This window comes from Acartia tonsa, chromosome 14 (genome assembly GCF_053477335.1).
Source record: "Acartia tonsa isolate MP-2025a chromosome 14, ASM5347733v1, whole genome shotgun sequence".
In the NCBI taxonomy this organism is placed as follows: Eukaryota; Metazoa; Arthropoda; class Copepoda; order Calanoida; family Acartiidae; genus Acartia; species Acartia tonsa.
In genome coordinates this window covers 33,041,713-33,056,651 of record NC_137273.1, presented here as the reverse complement: position 1 = coordinate 33,056,651, position 14,939 = coordinate 33,041,713, and the positions used below count along the sequence as shown (strand labels likewise).

The 14,939-nt window shown below is 34.9% G+C and overlaps 2 protein-coding genes across 29 annotated transcripts in view; one reads left to right on the top strand and one right to left on the bottom strand.

Annotated features, from left to right (window-relative positions):
* Positions 1 to 14,939, bottom strand: part of fne (ELAV like RNA binding protein found in neurons) — a 183,032-nt gene that overhangs the window by 108,288 nt on the left and 59,805 nt on the right. The window lies entirely within an intron of this gene.
* orb2 (cytoplasmic polyadenylation element-binding protein orb2) overlaps positions 1 to 14,939 on the top strand; it is a 40,635-nt gene that overhangs the window by 3,827 nt on the left and 21,869 nt on the right. For all 3 annotated transcript variants that reach the window (XM_080148797.1, XM_080148796.1, XM_080148795.1), the window contains exons 3-9: positions 3,396 to 3,515; positions 4,201 to 4,302; positions 4,558 to 4,672; positions 5,174 to 5,334; positions 8,722 to 8,814; positions 10,215 to 10,293; positions 10,652 to 10,735. In XM_080148797.1, the coding sequence (XP_080004923.1) occupies positions 3,396 to 3,515; positions 4,201 to 4,302; positions 4,558 to 4,672; positions 5,174 to 5,334; positions 8,722 to 8,814; positions 10,215 to 10,293; positions 10,652 to 10,735 (754 nt within the window). The remainder of the gene's footprint in view (positions 1 to 3,395; positions 3,516 to 4,200; positions 4,303 to 4,557; positions 4,673 to 5,173; positions 5,335 to 8,721; positions 8,815 to 10,214; positions 10,294 to 10,651; positions 10,736 to 14,939) is intronic.

The following is a 14,939-nucleotide window of genomic DNA, read 5'->3' as shown; positions in this document are numbered from 1 at the left end:
TCAAAAACTTAATAAAATCTGGCATTGATGCATTAACCGTTTATAAGATCTTAATGGAATGGACAACTAACTACTTTAGTATCTAGGACGAAAACATCCATAAGTTACTGAGCATTGTAAGAAAAGTAAGACAAACATACAAACGTACAAAGTTATTTATATTGTAGATACCAATGATTAGAAATACCTATCTCAATGATTTTTTAAACAAATTTCATAGAGCCGTAAGACAGACAAAATTAAAGCTCATAATATGAGAAAAATACATGTCTTAACTACTACTAACCCCAGTAAAAAACTTAAGCTACTTCATTTCAATATTTATTTCCTTATTTATTAAAGCTCTTTACAGAAATTAACAAACTTGGAAAAATTAAGAAAATCACTGACAGATAGACATTTAGAGTTATAGAACAGCTTTGCTACACAAATTCTAACAAAAACGTCATTCAGGTAAGGGTTGTAGGGAAAGGTTCCAGGGAGGGAGGGGACATTGGGCTGATTATTACACTTATCCCCAAAGTTTCATAATAACGTTTTCTTAGCCATTGGCTTGACAACTTTGGGGACTTTCTTTGTTATTTGATTGGTTGGTCTATTAAGTTGGTTGTCCGAACGTTTCAATCACTAATTGTGATCTACAATAGGGGTAATTTTGTGTATTTTCAATAGGGATATATGTACATAATTGTCTTATCCCTTTAGATGCGTGCAAAAGTCCTGTTGGGGGATGGGGGGGGGGGGGAGAGCAATGACTTCTGTGTAGTGAACAAAATTATTGACAAAACATTAAGAACTAACAACAAGAGGGAGAAAGATATCATAAATATTCACCAATATGGAATATTTATTCGGAAAAAATATTTAATCATTAATGCCAAATGAGAAACGGTTCTAAGTTATACTAAAAAAGGATCTTTTTAAGACGGGGTCAATATTAAAATTTTCATTTTACTATTCGTGGAAAGCTGTCTTTAAAACATGCTAAATATAAATTTTCTACACTTGACGTTAACAAACAAAGATTCAAAAACTAACTTGAATATTTTTTATTTAATCCTTCCTTTTATGCTTATTTTAGTTTAGGTTAAGAAAAGGTTGTTAGTGTCCCGAAGGGATAGTAGTAATAATAAGGCCCCTTGCAGGTGTTTTCAAATTGAAAATAAAGGGGAGGATTCGGCGTTCTAGAAGTATGATTGAGTGAAAGCACAAACTTTTGAATAGAAAGAGTTTTTTTTATAATATGTATTTAAATCCCGCATAAAATTTTCCCAAAGAATTAGGGTTACGATATTTGCAATAAGTAAGTCCTACATAAAATTTTATTAAGTGTCTTTTTTAAGTTTATTAACTTAAAATGTATACAATATTCAACAATTTTCTACGAACGAGAAAAAAATCATTCCTATTTTATTTTACTATCCTTCCTACAAGATAAAATATTTGGATAATGGAAAGAAAAAGAACCCTGCGGGGGGATCTAACCCTGTGGGACCAATTTCCTTACCGTGCGGGGCAAGCATTAACATTTACCTGACCTAAATAACCCATCAACTACAAATTTTTTTTCCCATGAACCTAATATCTATAGGAGATCCTAATCTTACAGAATGACAATTAGACGTACTGACCTACAATAGCTAAAGAATAGCTTTGTATCGCTACAGAGTCTTTTTTATTTTCACCTCTGATAATTTACTTCTTTATTTACCAATTTTGTAAGGAGATTCCCCCCCCCCCCCTGTGTAAACATGCCAAAGCATGTAAATTAAAATCATAACTGGAATATTCTCATTTATGATCTATCAAAGCTATAAGTCAACAAGAATTTGGCACAAGTTTAATTTGTATGCCACGGTTCTATCCCTGTATCCCTGCTTGCATATGCAGAGGGTCAATAAACAGTTCAACCTAGTTTTGCCCAGGGAGGAGGGATAGAGCATTGAAAGAAAAATATTTACTTACAACTTTGTGAATAATGAAAATATTGATTTTGAAGAATATTGAATAAACTTTTATTAGATATGATAAAAAAACGGATTGTCTTATAATGATAAGTTGAAACTAGAAAAAAGCTTGGGAAAATTGTTTTTCTATGGGTACCGTGTGCCTGTCCCAAAGTTTTTTTGTGGAATGCAAGGCGAATATTTCAAGTAAAAGGGTTAAAAAGATAGTTGTGTAGACAGATACATATTTTTAAGTAGCATACTATTATAGATATAAAAATAGAATCGATTAATAGTTTATATCTCATCTTATTATAGACAGCTTTCCGCGGATATTAAAATGAAAAATTATAAGATTAAAACCAGTTTTGTTAGCCCTGAGGGGCTGAAGGCTAGGGCTAGGTTTTAGGCGAGAGTTGTAATTTAGCAAATATAAATCGGTTTCCAAGCCATACTGTAAAAGAAACACTGTGTGTAGCTAATAGATTTATTATCCCAGATGTTCAATCAGTCACAAGGAATTTTTAGGAGACAACGATTTTTATTTTATTTTTTTCTGACAGTCACATATGATTCAATATATGGAACTGAATTTTTTAAAACAAAGAATTTTCCCTTTATTACCAACATGGATGACAACATCCATAAAAGCGAAGCACTGAAACGGTAGGACAAACGGACATTAACACTTATATATTGTCAGAACTAAATAATCAGAATATAAATATATAAGACTCGAAGCAAAATTCTAAGTAAATTTGTTGAAAAACTGCTTTATACATAATAATGTTTATGGACATACCTACATATTTAGGACTTGATTATAGAGTTGCTTCGCTTATAACATTATACTTTGTTGTTCCAGGAGTCAATATACCAAAAATTAGATCAATCGGATGATTTGATCACATAAAAATTAGTTGTTAAAAAAGTTACAAAAATCAACATGTTTAAAACGGACGTACGGACATTTTTTTAATGATTATAGAGTTGCTACGTTTTCAAAATCGTACCTAACTATTAAAGGAATCACCATGCAAAATTTGAAATCGATAGGACAATTCTAACATGCCTAAATTAACGAAAAAAGCTATCCGTTACGGACGTACGGACGGACCGACCCTAATTATAGAAAGGTTTCGCTTTTAAAAATGTGGTCGGCTTGTTCCTACACTGTGGATTGTCCATCTAGACTTCAAATATTTTTATGTAACCCTATAATAATTTCAATCTTGTAGATTCGCTTTCAAAATAAGACAAATTAATTAAGAAGTTGTTAAGAAAAGTATCATCAATTTGATTTGAGAGGGGTCATTTTTTTCGCGCATTTTCCGAAAAGTTATGTGTTACCGTTTAGCCAAATGCGCTTATTAAGTCAAACTGTTCCTAATTATGGACCATTTCATTTATATACATACATTTGGTTATAACTAAGAACACTTGTTTTAGGTTGAAAATCCACCCACAGCTTCTTTAGGCAATTCCTCTCCATCTGTACAGGGGAGTACATCACCCCTAGTACAAGGCAGTACATCACCTCTGGTACAACAAGGAGCCTCTTCTCCAAAGGTACATTTATGTACATTGTCAATAGTATAAGAGAGTACAAACATAGTACATGATAATGTAATAGGAAGTACATCAATTCTATTTCATAGAAGTACATCAAAAGTATGACTTTGGAGTACATTATCTGTAGTACAAGGAAGTAAATCACACACAAAAAAGTTTATAAACCATAGTCTTAAGTTTTAATCTACTTAAATATAGTAAGTCAATCATAGTTCAATAATATTTATCTATCTATCTATCTAGGCAACCTCTGAAAGTAAAGGACGCCAGTCTCCAAGTGGCAGCCAGACAGCTGGCAGCATTCAGCAGCTAATAATATCTATCTATCTAGGCATCAACTGAAAGTAAAGGACGTCAGTCTCCAAGTGGCAGCCAGACAGCTGGCAGAAGTCAGCATCTGATAATATCTATCTATCTATTAGGCAACATCTGAAAGTAAAGGACGCCAGTCTCCAAGTGGCAGCCAGACAGCTGGCAGCAGTCAGCAGCTAATAATATCTATCTATCTAGGCATCAACTGAAAGTAAATGACGTCAGTCTCCAAGTGGCAGCCAGACAGCTGGCAGCAACTAATAATATCTATCTATCTAGGCAACCTTTGAAAGTAAAGGACACCAGTCTCCAAGTGGCAGCCAGACAGCTGGCAGCAGTCAGCAGCTAATAATATCTATCTATCTATTAGGCATCATCTGAAAGTAAAGGACGTCAGTCTCCAAGTGGTAGTCAGACAGTTGGCAGCAGTCAGCAGCTACCCACAGCTAATAATGGATCATCAAATCAACAGGAAATTTATAAACATTAATTTTAATTAAAAAAGTAATTTTGGAGTATAGCTTGTTTTATGATGTAACTAAAAGGAAGAGGATAAAAAAGAAGGGGGTTAGGGGAAATTTTTACTTAGAATCAATTTTCAGCAATCTATCGTGCTAATGAAAGGACGCACATACCCTAAACGTAGAAAAGCATCTATAAAAATAAAATTGCATATGAAATATTTTTAAATGAAAAAAATATCCTAATGTGTAAATTAATTGTACAGAGTGGTGCTCCTCAATCACCCCTAGCACCTCAAGGTGACGAAGAAAACAGCAACAGACAACAGACAGAGACTGGCAGACAACAAGTTCAGGCGGACAACCAACACATTAGCTCAGGTATAATAATGTTGATTCGATATGGTTCTCCTGTACAGGGTAGCTTCTCAGAGGTTCTGGGAAGATTTATAACTATTTTGGGGGAGGGTGCAACCATCCTCCCAAGAGAAATTGCCCTTAGAAAAAATTAACACCCACCCCAAAAAAAAATGGTTTTTTTTTCTTTTAAAACTTGAATTGATCGTGGGGGTCGATTTTTCTCCCCCCCCCCCTTTATGTATATTTTGAGGTGGTTTTAGCTATTTTACTAACCTATCCTATCTTTCCCGAGAGGCTAGGGTAGTAGCAACCAGTATGAAATAAACAGACAGATGGACAAACATTAAAATACAGACAATCAGAGAGGAAGATAAACAGACAGACATTGTAACACACAGACAAACAAATAGATAGACAAACAGACATAAAACAGACAAACATTCATCTATGGAAGATGTCAGCCTTACTAGGATATGCAAATGGAAGATAAAATCTACTCCAAATAAAATATATATTTGTTAGGATATGCAAACACGAACGGAAATGGTGGAGTGGGACCTACTCTTGCTGGCGGCTCTGGCCTACCTGCAGGAGGCATGGAGGATCCAGGTATGCCAGGGGTTGGACACCAGCAACAAGTTTCACAGCAGCAGCCAACATTTACTCCATCTATGACACAACAGGTGAAGAACTAGAGAGGAAGTGGCTATTGGACTGTTAATTACAATGGTACCAATAGTTTTAGAACCATGTTATCTTATTCGTTAGCAAAAAAGTACTTAATTAAATTAAAATAACAAAAACTTTAAAAATATTTTAAATATTTTCTTAAAATTTGATTAAAATATTAATTAAAGGTTACCCAAAACGAATTTGCTTGCAAAAAAAACTCACAAATTCATAGTGTAGGTTTATAAAATGTAACAAATGCTTGTTTTAAGGAATAGCAATTTTTAAGGAAAAAATGATCCAAAATCATCTTACACAAAGTGTAAATGTTGTTTGAGGAATGGCAGGCAAATACAGAGTACGATTGTGTACAGTACATATTATGTGTACATTGTACATGTACAATTTTACAAATGCAATAAATGGATTTTTAAAAGAAATTTAATTTAACTTTTAGAGTCAGTATTTTAGTGGTAATTTTTTTGCCCTTTTTTAACTTGAGCACATTCTGAATCAACAACAAATAATAGTTTTTTTTTACTGTATATTGAATATTTACCTAATATTTGCTAACATTTTTGATATTTTCTACACTGCACATTGGGGCATATCAGCCAAAAAGGGGATTTAATTATTTAGAGCCCGAATTTCGTGTTCAAAATGTCAAATTAGAATGTTTGAGGTCAGGGAATGCATTTCTCAACTTATCAGAGTAATACGAAAATTTTTCAGTAGCGCAGCTACTCTATCACTAGCTTTTTGGGCCCTTTAAAGTGTATCTATGTCAATTGTAGTCCGATTTTAGTGTTCAAAGTGTCAAATTAGGGGTTGTTGGTCCTGGGAATTTATTTCGGTAGAAGGGGAGGGGATGGTGTAAAGGGGGTGGATGGGAAATCCTTATTTTAGTCAGCTACAAGTTTGTTCAGTGATGATAAATCCATTATAAATGTAGGCATGATTGACATCAATTTTTATAAACTAATATCTATATTTATAATGAAATTATGATTCTTGTTTACTCTTTGTGTATATTAAACCTTAACGGTTAGGGGGAGGGGGTCATTTCCCCCCCCCCTCCTCCCCTCCGTTTTTTCTATCATATTTTCTGTGTGTAAAAGATAGAGGGCTATAAATGAGTGACTTCTTAACTATGGCTATGCCACATAACTGAGAGTTGGAATTTTTTAAATATCTCCAGCCTGGCGGGCACTGCATACCAGCAAACCTGACAGGTTCATCCAGATAAAAAGCAAAACATTTTTTCTGACTTAAACAAAGCCTTTTATCTTACTAAAATATCATCTAGTAGTAAACCCTTATGTAAAATATAGGTATTCAAGTCAATTTTAGGTTCCAGGTATGATCTTGAAGGTCCTGATCCTCCAGGTCTCTAGAAATCTTTAAAAGCCTCCTGTGACCGCAATTTTTGACTTAGAGACTTCAAATTTTAAATTTAAGCTTTTCTTGTATGTCTACATAATGTATTAAAATTTCCTAAAGATCCGCCGCCGTTTTCCCGCCACCCGCCGACTGCGGTGGTTGGCAGCTGCCAAGTACAAGTTTTTGTGCACCCACCTTCAGAAAACAGGCTAAAAACCCCTACAGGGGCGCGGGGGGGTAAATGAAACCAGTACTGGCGATTATAATATGTCTTTTGGTAATCAAATATTGCTTTTTTAGCCGGTGGCACCCGGTGAAAACATGTTTCCTGATACTGTCTACTTAAATGTTGATTTTAAAACAAACAAAAATAAACTAAAATCTTAACTTCAACTAGAATTATTTAGGACTAATTTCTTCAATTTGTGTTTTTTTCTTTTATACTGTCAAAATATATGTAATGCATGACTCATCAAAAGTTATTTTGTCTAATTACGTTAATTCTAAGAGATTTTATAATACTTTTAAAATTGTTGGTGAAACACAAAAAGTATGCCTTTTTCTGTAAGAAAATTTTTGCATTTCTTGACTTCCATGCATTAGAATGCTTACTTGAAAAGCGTATTTTTACGATTCCTTTGAAATCTGATGTACATTGGGTATGATAATACTCATAGAATGTTTAAAACTTGATTTGGGGGTGGTGAATTGATGCCCCTTGTTGCCCCTATGTGCACTGTATGAAAATACATTAAATTCATACATTTTTTGACTTGCATCTTTTGCCCAGTTTTAAAAGAGGGGATAAAGAGATAGTGTTATCGACAAAAAAGATACTATTCCGACGTCTCAGAATTTATTTTATTTTTGCTGCATAAAAACCGGTTTTAAACTATTTCTAAACTACAATCTACTGTTTGTTATCAAACTGCGCATAAGAGCAGAAAAAAAAGCATAAACCCATTCCAAGATGTTTAAAAATATAATAGCCTAAAACCATAACAGGACCAATATGAAGCTTCCTTAAAACGAAGAACTCAATCAGTCCTTGTATCCTTATTTACTTATTCAGGTATTTTCACATGGAAATACGTGGTAAAGGATTTTTAAAAAATATATTTATTTTTTTGTCATATTACATTCCCCTTTACCACTGTTAGTTGAAAGAAATGCAAATCTTGTAGAATTTTTAAACTCTGGTGTGTATTCACTTCCGCTGAGTATCTCGTTATTAGATTGGCAATATTGCATAATATTACAACAATACTAATTGCAACTTTAACTTTAAGACTATCTTATTATTTTGATTTTGTTTTACTTTGTGTGTTTTTGCAAGGGAGAAAGGCCCAGAGGGGACATAAAACTGTAAATTATACTTGTCTCCAAAGTTTGAAAGTTCCTCTTTTTTTTGACTTTGGGGAATTTCTTTGCTTGGGTATAACAAAGTAGAATTGTCAAAAATTGTCCACCAATGAATTAATCTAGTGAAGGGCTTATCTTGTATATCGTAATTTGAGGTATACATCAGCTTAACGCAAATGTTTTATCCCATAAAATCTTGTATTTTTGCTTTAATAAAACACCATGCAAATGTGCTATTATGCGGAATCAAAGGCACACTGTAAATTTTCATCTATATATACTGAACATTTACAAATTGCATAATTTTATTATTTTCATCATTTTTAAGTATAGTAACTTCTCTATGATTAGAATATACACATGATCTATTTGAAAATTTAATATTGTTTATAATCAAACCTTTAAAGTAGAACTAATCTATAAAGTTTAGATTTATCATTTGCCTTCATTTGTGACATATTTGTGACGATATGTTATTTTAAGGTCCAATTTGTACTTGGGATATTTTGTAAATAAGGGGTTCAATTTAGTTTTACAGGTATTTCAAAAAAGGTTTAGTTAGTTACTAAAATGAACAAAACATAGAGATATTCAAAAATATTTTGAAACCTATACCTGTATTAAAGCTTTTTAGATCTCTTAAGATATTTTATTTTCAGCTTTACCATGCTATCGACCCTTCCAACATGGAGTTTACATACAGAAACGGGGGGACTCTACCCCCATGGGAGGCTCAGGGCTCTGCTATTCAGGTATCTATCTATCAAGAGGCTTTATTAACCAAATTTTCTTATATTTTTGGGGTAAAGTCAAGCTAGACTTATTTTTGGCTCGAAAGTAAGGGACAATCTTTTTTTTATTAAAAAAAAAGAAAACTTTTCATTAATATTCTGTAAAAGAATCTAAAAGTTCTGTAAAAATATTCTTTTATAAAAATAACAGGATGTGTGTCTGAATGTTTTTGTATGTATCTGTCTAACTATATGGTTCTCAAGGGTCCAGGGAAGGTTTATAACTATTATTGAAAAACCCAAGAGAGATCGTGGCAGGAAAACTGACCCTCCCCCCGATTTTTTTCTGTATTTTATGAAAATTGGCAGGGGTTGAGTACACCCTCCCTCAATTGCCCCAATAGGCCTCAAGGGGCCTAGCCACTAGTTTGGTATAAAGAGTTAACTTAACTGCTATATTCCTCTCCCTCCTTCTGGTTATATACTAGTACTAGTATGTTATTAATAATTAATAAGTAGATCTATACAAAACATCATTATACACTCTTACCACAAAAAAGAAATCATCTCTAAAAAGCAATTTATTTACCCATATTTTCCTTCATCTATCTATCTATCTATCTATCTATCTATCTATCTATCTATCTATCTATCTATCTATCTATCTATCTATCTATCTATCTATCTATCTATCTATCTATCTATCTATCTATCTATCTATCTATCTATCTATCTATCTATCTATCTATCTATCTATCTATCTATCTATCTATCTATCTATCTATCTATCTATCTATCTATCTATCTATCTATCTATCTATCTATCTATCTATCTATCTATCTATCTATCTATCTATCTATCTATCTATCTATCTATCTATCTATCTATCTATCTATCTATCTATCTATCTATCTATCTATCTATCTATCTATCTATCTATCTATCTATCTATCTATCTATCTATCTATCTATCTATCTATCTATCTATCTATCTATCTATCTATCTATCTATCTATCTATCTATCTATCTATCTATCTATCTATCTATCTATCTATCTATCTATCTATCTATCTATCTATCTATCTATCTATCTATCTATCTATCTATCTATCTATCTATCTATCTATCTATCTATCTATCTATCTATCTATCTATCTATCTATCTATCTATCTATCTATCTATCTATCTATCTATCTATCTATCTATCTATCTATCTATCTATCTATCTATCTATCTATCTATCTATCTATCTATCTATCTATCTATCTATCTATCTATCTATCTATCTATCTATCTATCTATCTATCTATCTATCTATCTATCTATCTATCTATCTATCTATCTATCTATCTATCTATCTATCTATCTATCTATCTATCTATCTATCTATCTATCTATCTATCTATCTATCTATCTAGGAGGTGAACCCGTATATGCCCCAGTATGCTATGCCCGGCTCGCAACAACCTTCCCAAATTGCTAGACGTCCCATCACAGGCAGACTAACCATTTCATATTAGTATAGAAAAACTGTTTACTTAAATAAGGTTTTAATAACTACTTAAATCATTTAGTTCTTCTATTACGGGAAGCATCACATAGGCCCCGGGATGGTTTTCTATTTTTTTTCTCGCAAATTTAATCTTTTTTACTCTATTTTTATACCCCCTTCTTTCAGTGTCTCAGTTTAAAATATCTAGTACCTTCAAAAATGCTTCAAATTGAATCAGTTAAATATAAGTATTTTTAGGCCTTTTATTCCTGCGCTTTTAATTGACATGTTACAACTTAAGATATTAAAGCTATTAAAATTTTTAATTAATATAATTTTTAAAATGGTTATTTAAATTATCAGGAAATAATTTTGGTTACCCCCGCGCCCCTCATTATCAGTCTTCTGCCCTCCCCCCTCCACCCCCTCACCAAGGACAGTATATAGGCAAGGAGTCGAACAATCATATTCAATGGTTTTGGGTACCATTTGTTAAAACTGACAAAACTGGCGGAAGTTTGTAATTATTTTGTCCATTGTCGTGCTGTAGAGAGGTGCCAACGCCTTCCTTACTATGAAATTGGGATGGACTGTCCACCCCCTAATGGTTTCACACCCTCTGTTAATCACTGCGCATGTCTATGGTCTTATCCCTTGAGATCCCTGGAAATATATATTCCTGATCCTTATGCCTATTGGTTGGTACCCAAAGTTTTATAATAACATTTTCTTATTTGTTAGCTCAAAAACCTTGGGTACTTTTAATTGAATTTAGATTGGTTGCTAACAAAGAATTAGTATCCAAACTTTTCAACCAAAAATTATAATCTACAGAATGATCGTAGTTTTGTTTATCACCACTGGGAATATATATCATTTTTTTCTATTGTCTTATCCCTTAAGATCCCTGATCCTCACTCAAGTTTTACCCAAACTTTTAAATTAGACAAGTTGATAAATGTGTGTGTGTGTGTATGTGTGTGTGTGTATGTGTGTGGGCGTGTGAATAGATTTAATACCTATGTAAATATGCATGCAATATGCAGTCCTAAGTTTTTTTTAGTTCAGAGAGTCGGGCTGAGAACACGCATTTTGCAAGCTCTCCCCGCCCTACCCATGTGTTAAGCTCAGTTCTACCTTCCCCCTCTCTCTCAACTAGTTCCCCTCTCCCCACTGCCCGTGGTCACTCCGCAGTTGGAGGAAAGGGAAGACACTGTAGCCAGAGGGCACCTCGTATTTAGGCCTGGCAATGTGTTTGTGTTAACGTATCGGTCAATTGTTAACACAAAAAGTGAAAATAAAACACTAAATGAATTAATTTTAAAATTTAAATATATGTATGTGTAACCTAATCGCTTTATCGAACAATTTATAGTGAAGACACTCTTTAAAACTTTTTGATAATTTATCGGTCTGGCAACATTCTACCGGCGCAAAGTACTTTCCACAAATAAGCTCTCCCATTGGCTAACATATTCACGCGTCCCACTATTGGTCAGCCGACCCACACTCATTCAGCACCCTCGGATCAGCCATCTTCATTTCATCATGGCCTGTAGTACGTGTGACAACCCAGAATATTGGTCAAAATTCAAATCAAATTTGGACGCAGCTTTGGATGTTAAGTTTAGTGAATACGATGCGAATATAGCCAAGGTAAGGGATGAGCTTATCCATAGTACTTTTGCCAGTCATAAAACCGAAATAAATGATATTAAATCGAGAGTCTCAGATTTAAACGTTAAGTTACAATCTATCGAAGGTATTGAAAATTTCGTCGACGCTAAATTAGTCGCAAGTGAACAAAAAGCGATTAGGACCACGGTTACACAACAAAAGGACTATCTAAACTCTGTCGAAACGTCGAGGGATAATTTTGTAAAGTATCAGCTTCTACAAAACTCGATAAGAGAGCAAAGGTGTCGCGATTGGAGCTGTAGAATAGTGAACTTTCAGCAGCCATGGAGCCGCGAAAATATCACAGAGTTTGTTATATTCAGAAACATTATAAGGCCCACCCTTGAAACCGCCGTTAAACGAGGGGAATTAGAGTATATCCCTTCACATTTTAGTGATATCGTTGAGCGTGCTCATATGCTCCCATATTCAAAGGGCCAGATCCCTGTATTTATCTTTCGTTTTATGTCTAGATCCTACCTCGACGCGTGGATGAACAATAAGAAGGCTGTGCTCGACCGCTACAACGCCGAGATCAAGAGGTTCAACCCCAGGAATAACGCGTCACCAGTCCCGTTCTTTCCCAACAGATTTGTACAGGCCAAGCAAGACATGTCAGACCTCAACAGGAAGACAATGACCTTTGTATATGCCACCAACCAGATCTCAAGGGCCAAAGTCGCTGGCCAATATGTGCAATTCCAACTTAAGAACGGCAGCCGCTGGATACGCTGCCTTAATCCGTTTGGCAAGGACCTGAAGGAAATGTCTCTGCCCATACCTGGAAGCGAGGATTTTTTTCTATCTGAAGCACCGCCGATCCTCCGTTTCAACAAATTAACGCCTGAGGAAAGGAAAACATTCTTCTCGAACCAAGCTGACTTAACAGAGGACGATTTCCCCAGACAGTTCAATACAATTACTGCCCATCCAGCCAGCACGGTTCAGCATAATTCGACATCAGCCCCTGCCCCAGCTCTTGAGGACCTGGCTGTGTTCCCTCCAATTGACTCTGCCGCCGCACGTAATGCCGCAACTGCAACCGCCGCAACCGCCGCACCTAGTGCCGCACACGCCGCCGTTGCACCTGCCGCCGCCGCACAGTATGCACCTGCCGCACCCGCCGCCGCCGCTGCCGCTGAGTTCACTGCCGCACCTGCCGCCGCGCTCACCGCCGCAACTGACGCCGCAATTGCCGTCGCATCAGCCACGACATCAGCCACGACATCTGCCGTCGCACCTGCCGCCGTGTCCGCCGCCGTACCTGCATCTACTGCCGCACTTGCCGCCGCGTCTGCCGCCGTACCTGCTGCATTTACTGCCGCACCTACCGCCGCACACGCCGCCGCACCTGCCGCCACACTTGCCGCCGCATATTCTGCATCTTCTGCACCTTCTGCATCTGCCGTTGCCACAGCTCCCGCTGATCCTGTTGCCACGAGGGCCAAATCCAGAGAAATCAAGGAAGTGAGAGACACCGCCAACAAAGCAAAGCGTACAGCAACAAAGGCGGTAATTTAAGTATCTTGAACGGCGAAAAAAGGTACCTAACATAAGACTTTCAGCATAATTATTATTTTCGGAATATCTTAAATATTTTTTAAATATTTTGGAGTTACTTTTGATTGATATGACGTGAACTCTATAATATTACATGTCCTATTTAACTTACTATTGTTCATACGTCAATGTCTCCAATTAATTTAATCTTTTTTTTGTCAGAATACTAGATAATCAGTGTATTAATGATTAATGATTATTGATTAAATTGAATGAATCGAATTGAATCTAATGTTCTTACTTAAGCTATAGTCTCAGTCACCTCCATATCTCTGTTTTTTCTGATTAACTTATAAAATATATGGAACTTGAATGGAAAAGAGTAGGGGGAACTAAACTAGCTTTTAAATGTGTTGCCACCCCCAACACACACATAAACTAAACGCAATCGGAATAAATATAGTAAATATAGTAATTTTTTTCGTTTCAACGATAATATTCTGTATATTAACTATCTTTATTTGTTTATTAATATCTACTGTGTTTCAGATGTCCATACTTGACGTTAAAACGATTCCTCCTGCGGTGCTCCTGGACCAACTCTACCATGACAAACCTCCCTAATGAACAAATTAACCAGGATAACGGTAACTTGAACGATAACGTTGGTCTAAACCTTATGAATCCGATTTACGGTGACTATTTTAATGATTTCGAAAATGAATTCGGAATAAATTGTGTCTTTTCAAGTGAACAAGGAATTGTACAAAAACTGAAAACATTTAACGAAAACGAAAAATATTTTTAGTATTAATTGTCAGTCATTACATTCTAAATATAACGATATTGTCTCCACCGTAGACTTCTTCAAACAACATGATATCCACTTAAATGTCCTATGCTTCCAAGAATTATGGCTAAATAAGGATGTAAATATGGATTGCTATGGGATTAATAATTATGATTGGCATGTCAAACTCAGAGTGAATAGTAGGGGGGGAGGGGTGGGTATCCTAGTAAGCAGATATTATAAAGTTGATAAATTATTTGATAAGTTCTCATTTAAAGAAAATATTCTTGAATCTATTTGCTTAAAAATTTCCTACAATGGTTTGAAGTTTTGTTTATTAAACTGCTACCGCCCACCCAACCAAAGTAATGCTGAAATCGAAGAATTTTTTGAACTTTTCTTGGATTTAATTGATAGAATAGCAGCACTAAACATACCATACTTCATTGTAGGAGATTTCAATTTTGACCTTTTCAAAATAAATAATATAAACAGTAATTCCATGAGAATTATTGAATCTTTTTCTTTTAACGGTATCATAAATACTGTTACCAGAGCCACTAGAGTTACTAGAACCACAGCAACCCTTCTTGATTTATTCGGGGTAGGGAATTTTATTCAAAACCTAATGTCATCTTTTGTTTTAACTTCAAAAATCTCCGATCACTTGCCAATTATTAATTC